The sequence below is a fragment of the Anneissia japonica genome, unplaced genomic scaffold (assembly GCF_011630105.1).
Source record: "Anneissia japonica isolate Jap-2015-1 unplaced genomic scaffold, ASM1163010v1 scaffold1272_len640109_cov177, whole genome shotgun sequence".
Lineage (NCBI taxonomy): Eukaryota > Metazoa > Echinodermata > Crinoidea > Comatulida > Comatulidae > Anneissia > Anneissia japonica.
Genome location: NW_022700814.1, coordinates 116,611 through 125,148, shown reverse-complemented (window position 1 = coordinate 125,148; position 8,538 = coordinate 116,611). Strand labels below are relative to the sequence as shown.

Here is an 8,538-nt window from a genome sequence, read left to right as displayed (position 1 = left end):
TTTAGCACAGCTTTTGATTATTTTGAACGGTCATTCATATAATTGTATTCCCAATGATCATTTACTGGGGTATGAATAAACGTGGTAACGTGACCTGTTTTATCAATGTTTGCAACCTATTAAATTATTTGAACTTTGACCTCCATAGACCGTAGATATATTGGATAAATACTTCAGCAATATAAAGATGAAATGTAGATAACCAGGCCAGTGTTTTATATTTCTTTTTAAAGATTAGTATGCCTAATAAATCTTTTAATAAGGAGATTTCGCAACCTTACAAAAACCACAACGAATACGAATACGTCATTATCATTATCGCCATTCGTGCCTAAAACATTCTTGACATTATGTTGTACAAGCTGAACATGATGTTGATTCATGCAAAAGGTATGAATCGACTACGTTGTGACAGATATCCTACTTGGTTGTCAAAAATGTGATGACGTATCAGTATCGTTATCGTTTCCGTATGCTTCCGAAAACTCACTAATATTATTATAGATTTAGGTAATTGCTAGTAATGTATTTTAAAGTTGTTTTAGCTTAATAATCAACAACTCATCAGCGGTACTTTTGTGTGACTTTAACAAACTAGGCATTGTTTGCCGCTCTGAGTGGTATTTCACAAAATCATAGGCTGCGTTATGTAACTATGTTTTCGCGTATACATTTCCTGTCTCTTATACACATCTAGATGTGTATAAGAGACAGAATATGCACAGTGTTTTGACCTTCTTAACTACACTGTGTAAACAATCAATGACAGTTAAGTGATAAAGTTCTTGATACAGGGGCAGGGGGCTAAAGCCCCCCCACTGGTCTGGTCAAGGCCCCCCCATTGGACAAAGCTTGTCGGGCAGTCGGAACTGCAAAAAAAAAAAGGCCTAGTTCTCCCATTCCAGCCATTTCCGGCCATCTAGGAGTCCGAATTTTTTTTTAAAATCTTGTTTTGGGAGGAGAGGACACCCCCCTCCCATACCCAGCCCTGGCTCAGGGCTTTGGCACTCAGATAACGCTGCGCGCTACAGTTACACTCATAAATACTTAGCCCCCCCCCAGTCGGACATCTTAGTTCCCCCACCCCATAAAATATATCCTAAAACTGAATATCTGATAGGCTTCCTTGATTACTTTCATATACTGTATTGACTACAATAGTTGTAACAGCACATTATCTCTTTAGGAGTGGATCTGCCACCATAGGCCAAAAATAAATACTTGTTTAGCATCACCGCCCAACCCTGATTTTCTAGCTGCCTCTCTCTCTTTTTTTTTTTGAAAAAAATTATGAAAATCGACTAAAAAATATCAACGAAATAATCAATGAAAAACGATAGTTTTTTCTTCATCGTGATCACCGGGAACAAGATTTAAAGTGCGCCACCAACATTACAAGAGTGTGTTTTTTCTGCACATAGGCTGCATAGTGATTGGCTTACTACCTTAGATCTCGCAACAGGCTAAAGCTACCTGCAGAAAAAAATACGCTTCCCTCACATATGCTTGTTGACAGAAGTCACAGACGATTCGATCGTCCGTATAGTACAGTAGGCCTACATGTTTAATTTGGTTATTTTTAGATTAAACAATGTTTTAAATATGATAATAATAATTTACTATGAAGACAATTGGCAGATGTTTTAGGCCTAGCTTACTAGACCCTAGCTAGTCTGGCATGAAACGACTAGTCGGCGCCTATAAAAAAAACCCCGCCCCCTCCCCTGAAAATTTCTGAGGGTGTGACGCTAAACAAGTATATTTTTTTGGCCTAATTCAATAATTTTTTAACATTGTTTTCAATAAATTATAAGAAAAATGGAGAAAAAAAAAGAAAAATTATAATCAAGTTAAGTCTGAGAGCGCCATTTCCGGCCATCTAGAGGTGCCATATACTCATAAAGTTTCTTACCTCAGCCCCAACCCTAGTGGGGCCGAGGTACTATCATTGACCCCTCCCCCCATCTGTGAAAATCCTTCCATGGGTCCTCAATTTCAAAATCCTGGATCCGCCATTGAAATATAAATAATGAATTACATATAGATGACTTAAGACATCAATTATATTCACTGCTCCTCTGTACATACATTTTAAGGTTAGCTGATGATTTATATCAGTTACCGGAACACAGCTGTTATTATGCCCGTCGCGTTGTTATACAGTGTCACCATACCATCACAGGAAAACAAAAATTGCACACCCTACTTTTGAATTTGCCCACCCAGTTTCAAAATCCTGCCTAAACTCTCAGCACATAAACTTTTGTATTTTGCGCTTTATAAATTCAAATCATTAACCACTACGGTATTTTGATGGTACTTTAATAAATTATTGTTTTACAACATTTAATAAATAATATAATAATGTAGTAGTACTTACAAGCAGGACAGGAATAGGATTTATTGAATTCTCTTGCCCCATCTTCATCACAAAATATATCTACATACATGTCAAGGCTCCCAATTCTCTCTAGCATTATAAGAAGAACTCTTCATTTTATTAATAATTATTTAAGTCATTGTCACCATCACCATCAACCTTGGTTAACTATGACATATATATATATACATATGGTTCTATTGACTTGAGATGCCTACTTAATAAGGCCTATTCTATAGCTACTGCCTATTCAATATCAAGGCAAGGTTGCAGAGCTTCCAGCTAGGGTATTTCCACCACTGCCAAGAAGGGGGAGGGGAACACTTCCCCAGAACAAAACAATAAAATAAATAACATCACAGTGTAGGCCTATTTGGAAAGAAAAATATTTTAAACGATATTCACTATGTCTGTAATCGTCCGAATTAATTAGGCATCCCATTACATAAAACGCTGGAGCTTCGCCCCTGACCCTCCTGGACCCCACTGGATGCCTCCGCTGGTCCCCCAGCTCCCCATAAGGTTTATCGCGAATCAAAGCCACAATGAAAAATAGGATTGAAAGGGGGGATTAGCATGCTTTACCTCTCACAGAACCACGGTGGTGGCGGTGGTGTGGTGTCGACTCATGCTGCATTTTTGGCCGTTGACATGGCACCCTGGCTTTTGGAAAAACCTGGGTTATAAATCTTGCTGGTTTGTTGAATAGTGATGGTTTCCAAAAATTATTTATTGCTCCCTCTGAACCATTTGACAGCTCGCTCTCAACTATCAGACAGCTCACTGGCTCCCAATCTTTGTTGGTCAATTCGGTCTAAGACAACAATACAGTATTTTATTATTTTATTTATTTATTTAGGCACACAATACATGTGCCAAGGATTGTCAACAGCGAATATATCACTATCCTACTTGTAGGTGACAATCCCTTACACAAGACAAACATACACACGATGCTTTACACAAACTAAATCTCCATATGAGATTTAGGGAGTGGAGTTGTTTTGGTCGTGAGAAAAAATCCTGCAACTGGCAGGAATTGAACCCAGGACCCTGGGATTGGACGGCAAGCATCTTAACCACCAAGCTATCCAACTTCCACAGTATAGGGTGTATGGTAAAAATGGCCCCAAAAGACAAAGTAGTTAAAAATGGCCCCCAGTGATAAAATTTAGTAATACTGTAAAACTGATTTTTATAAGATCTTGCATCTAAATAAATGCTGCAAAATGTATTAAAAATATAATCAATAGATCAACATAAATTTAAAACTAAAATAATTTAGTCTTTAAAAAGAATATAATATCAAATAAGTTGCCATTTATATTACTTTATGCAGTAATTGTATAAAAAGTAATGAAATAGTAATTGCAAAATTTACATTTTAAAATTCAGTAATTTGAATATTTTATTTGGTTTTTTAAAAATAAATAATTTAATCAATCAATGTATCATTTGTTTGTTTAAAAAAAAAATAATTTAATCAATCAATAGTGTGTTTTTAAACAAATTAATTTTTTTTTTATAGATTCTTAAATAAAACATTTTTAATAAAAAATAATAAAATGTTAACTAGATCTTTATAGTTATATTGCAACTTAATGTACGTGTACATTCCTGCTTGAAACATTTTTTAAAACTCATTTGACGGTAGCCATTTACAGATATGCCAACCCTATAAGGCCAACAAAAAGAGTCTGAAAAACTTCTGAGCAGAGTTTTGGCAATGTGAAAGAAGTATTCTCAAGACATAGTACCAATGTACTGTACGGATTGTAAAATGTAACCGTTTTGACTCACACTCAGCAATACCACCGTGCAAGACTAGGCCTTAGGCCTAGTCAGAAAATCAACACAGCACCAATCACTGAGTGTACCGTAGGCATCACCTACAGTACAGTAGTTTTGATTTCAAACTGACAGGATACCTTCCGTTATTAACTTGCATGTTTGCGCGTGTTTTAGCTACTTTTTTGGAGGAAGCTCAACACTACTACTCAATTTTCGAGCACTGCCCAGGCCTACATCCATATCGCTCTCATCTGATCCATTTTCAAAATCGTGCTTTACAACTCTGACATCAATTTGGCCTATAGGCAAAGAAATTTCGTAGATGAAATTTCTTTTTTTGAAATCAGTAGACCGTGGAGTGTGAATTAATTTTTCGTGTACAGTTCAGAGTCCAACTCTGACAGTGAATTGGTTAAGAAATTGGTTTTTTCTAAATCAGTGTGGATCAGACTGTGGAGCGCGAATTACTTTATGCAGTACGGCAATTGTATAAAAAGTAATAAAATAGTAATTGCAACATTTACATTTTCAAATTCATTAATTTGAATAATTTATTTTGATTTTTTAAAAATAAATAATTTAATCAATCAATGTATCATTTGTTTGTTTTTTAAATTAAATAATTTAATCAATCAATAGTGTGTTTTTAAATTAGTTAATTTTTTAAAGATTCTTAAATAAAACATTTTAAATAAAAATTGACAAAATGTTAATTAGATCTTTATAGTTTGATTGTAACTTCATGTAGTTATGTAAATTCCTGCTTGAAACATTATTTAAAACTCATTTGACAGTAGCATCTTTTTAAACAAATGTATTAGGCCTAGGCTTACTAGATCTTAAAGTTATATTTTAACTTGCTGTATTATAACATAATTTAATCTAGATTAAGTGGGTAATACTAGATATTTAAACTAGCAGTTTCTAATAGAAAGTAAAATGGTGTGAGTATGCAATTCATGTAAATACTAATAAGTACTACTGATTTTCAGTTTTAGTATTAAAAGTTGGTAGAAATGTATGATTTGGTTATTTATAAGAATGGGTTTCAACAATTTTGTTTACAATGCTACAAAACAACATAATAATATACTAGTAGACATGTTAGTAGTCGATCTTGTGTTATTGTTAATTACAATAGGCTTTACAGTATTTAAATATGTAAAAAAAAGTGTTATCCACAATAGCCTTCACAGTATTTAAATCTGTTTTAACAAAAAAATTTTTAAAACTTTTAAATATTTTCTCAATATTTAAAATGGTTTCAAAAAAGTGGCTAAATGAAGAACATGCCTCACAGAAATTAAATCTGTAAAAAAAAAAATGGTTTATGCATATCGTGCTTCTCAGTATTAAAATCTTTATATAAAATAATGCTTTATCTACAATATGCTTTTCATTTTTTAAATAAATGCTTTATTCACAATATGCTTTTCAGTATTTAAATAAATGCTTTATCAACAATACGGTTTTTAAAATTTAAACTTGTTTAAATACTACAGTATTTAAACCGGTTTCGAAATAGTATCTTTATCAGGTAAATGACCTAATCTCAGATCATTTCGTCATCGGCCGATGTCATCCGATGACGTGCACCCTCTGTTGGTATTTGAGGTCTTTTATGCAGGGTCCTATGTTCCCTGGGTTGGTGTAGAAGGTCATGTACCACCAATAATCTGCAAACGAAAGTACATGATTGTGTAAATTAACATATAAGATTGAAGCGCAATTTGTTACCAAATTCACACATAAAAGCTGTTTTTTCTAACATATATATTCAATATAATTATCGATTACTATTATTATATTCGATATTTTATTAGATGTTGATTTATTAGTAAGATATTTGGACACCAAAATATACACCTACCTCCTAAGTATAATCATGGAAAAAAAATATTTATCGTTACAAAATTACAATATGGCATCTATGTACCTGTACATGATTGTGTAAATTAACATAAGATTGAAGTGCAATATTTGTTACCAAATTCACACATAAAAGTTGTTTTACTAACATATATATTCAATATAATTTTTGATTACTATTATTATATTCAATATTTTATTAGATGTTGATTTATTAGTAAGATATTTGGAGATCAAAATATACACCTACCTCATATACCCTAGGAACCAGACAAGGTTTTGTATGCACTTTGAGGTGCAGAGAATTTGACTTCAGAAATGGGTTGAGGGTGGTCCAAGAATCATTTTTGGCTTGGTAACACATTTTCAAAATGTGGCAAAAGGGCAAAAGGTCAGGGTCAAAGGTCAAAGCTATAAGGTCCTTGTATCTCCGCCTTTGACATGTTTCAAGGTCATAGCCATGTGGTCTTTATATCTCCGCAACCACTGGTGATAGAGAGTTGATTTTGGTGTCAATTTGTTCGGAACATTCATGTTTCTATTTGGTCTAATTAATGAGTTTGCTAAAAAATGACCGGAAATGCCATTTCTGACCTTTGACATATTTTATATATAATAGCCATTGAGTCGTTATTATCTCCGCAACCACTGGTGGTAGGTAGAGAGTTAATTTTGGTGAAAAATTGTTCGGAACATGCATATTTCTATTTGCTCTAATAGAACATTTTGCTAAAAAATGACCGTAAATGCGTTTGTGACCTTCGACATGTTTCAAGGTTATAGCTATATGGTCCTTATATCTCCGCAAACATTGGTGGTAAAGAGTTAATTTTCCAACATGCCATCTCGGTGGCCACCATAGAGCTATTAAACTAGAGTGCTGACAAGATGGCGAAGCAACGCAGAGTTATGTATGAGTACCATCCAAGATGACCGTCGTAGTAAAGCGCCACCTTCAGGTTTAGTATACATATTATTAGCTGTACTAGCTGTACTGAACTTTCTGTGTAACTTGAGGGCGCTGTTGCAAATGATGTTGCTTAGGCGAAATTTGATTGGCTAAATCTATGGCAGCCATCTTGGATAGTACACACACACAGCTCTGCGTATTTCGAACATCAAATACATTGCAGTTTGCGCTCTAGTATTCTTATATCTCTATGGTAGCCACACTAAAAGCAGCCAATGAGCTATCATAGATCCAGCTATTATATAGTAGAGATCATGTGGGCCTAACCAAAGAGTATAAATAGAACAAGAGAGCGTACTCCCATTTTTGAAAACGTCACGCCTGCGTATGACGCCCACTGATGGTTGTATGTTCTTTTTATTACCCAGTGCAGCGCAGTAGAAGTATGCCCGCTAAGAACTCAGAAGCAGAAAACAAAAGTACTGTCAAACAGACCATGCGTGGTGGAGTACTGGGTAATAAAAATCACCTCCAAGCATTAGTTGGCATCCTACACAAAGCTGCGTAGGGTGTATCATTTTTTACGCTCTCAATGAGCGTAGTTGGCTCTCTTGTTCTATTTTGGCTACGGTCACACTTGAGTCTCAAGCCAGGCTTGAATCACCCCGGGTGAGATTTAGCCAGGCTCAAAATTCTGGGTCAGTCACACTACCTGAATTTAGTTGGATTGACCTCCAAATTAGGAAAGTCGAAACAGGAAGTTAGACCGCCGCCACAATAAAAATACCGGCCTAGGCCTAGCCTAGGCTCGGATTTAATGGCGATGCTAGTTTTCGGATTGAAGTGCATTTATAAATGACAACTGATGATTGCGTCTTATTATAATACACACATGAAGAACTCGCGGGTTTTTTATTCAAGAACTTCTAAACGCAACGGCGTCATCGACTGTGCCGACGAGGAAATGTCAATCCCGGTCACGCCAGAGCCGGGATCGAGATAGGTACTGTAAATTGAAATTGAGGTCACGCCAGGCCTAACCTAGCCTAGGGTAAACCAAGCCTAGGCCTTGGCCTATTTTTGTTGCTAAAATATTGGAATCTCCATACTAGGCTGGGCCTATAAAACAGTTTATTGAAAGGATACGAGAACATGATGTAACCCATGCAAAACCTGACAGTCTTTTGCGGCACTTCTTGGAATTACACACCATATCAAAATCCATAATTTAACTTGCAAAGAGAAAAGAAATGTCGTGAAGAACAGAACGCACTGATTTTCCGATCCTCTTCCTAGGTCGGGGGAAAGACTTATTGCGCCCGGTCCGACGCACTTCAAACGATTTCATTGGTTAGAAGTCGAGTCGTCTAGGCCATTATCTCTAGACATGCAGAGCCGGCCCGTAATACTTGATTGCCGCCCTCTTTGGAAAAATCATAATAACTCCATACCATACCACACCACACACACACGAACAATTGACGATCATTGATATCTTTTAAATCTTTACAGTGCATATTATAATAATAATAATAATAATAATAATAATAATAATAATAATAATAATAATAATAATAATAATAATAAT

At 35.2% G+C, this 8,538-nt stretch overlaps 1 protein-coding gene across 2 annotated transcripts in view; it reads right to left on the bottom strand.

Moving 5' to 3' along the window:
• Positions 1–8,288, bottom strand: part of LOC117103428 (E3 ubiquitin-protein ligase CCNB1IP1-like) — a 47,943-nt gene extending 39,655 nt beyond the window's left edge. The window contains exons 1-2 of one of the 2 annotated variants that reach the window (XM_033243967.1): positions 8,097–8,288; positions 2,381–2,440 (exon numbers count right to left, since the gene is read on the bottom strand). In XM_033243967.1, the coding sequence (XP_033099858.1) occupies positions 2,381–2,440; positions 8,097–8,175 (139 nt within the window). In that variant the 5' untranslated portion in view covers positions 8,176–8,288. The remainder of the gene's footprint in view (positions 1–2,380; positions 2,441–8,096) is intronic. The other variant, XM_033243968.1, reaches the window with a different exon arrangement.
• Between the last annotated feature and the right edge of the window lie 250 nt (positions 8,289–8,538).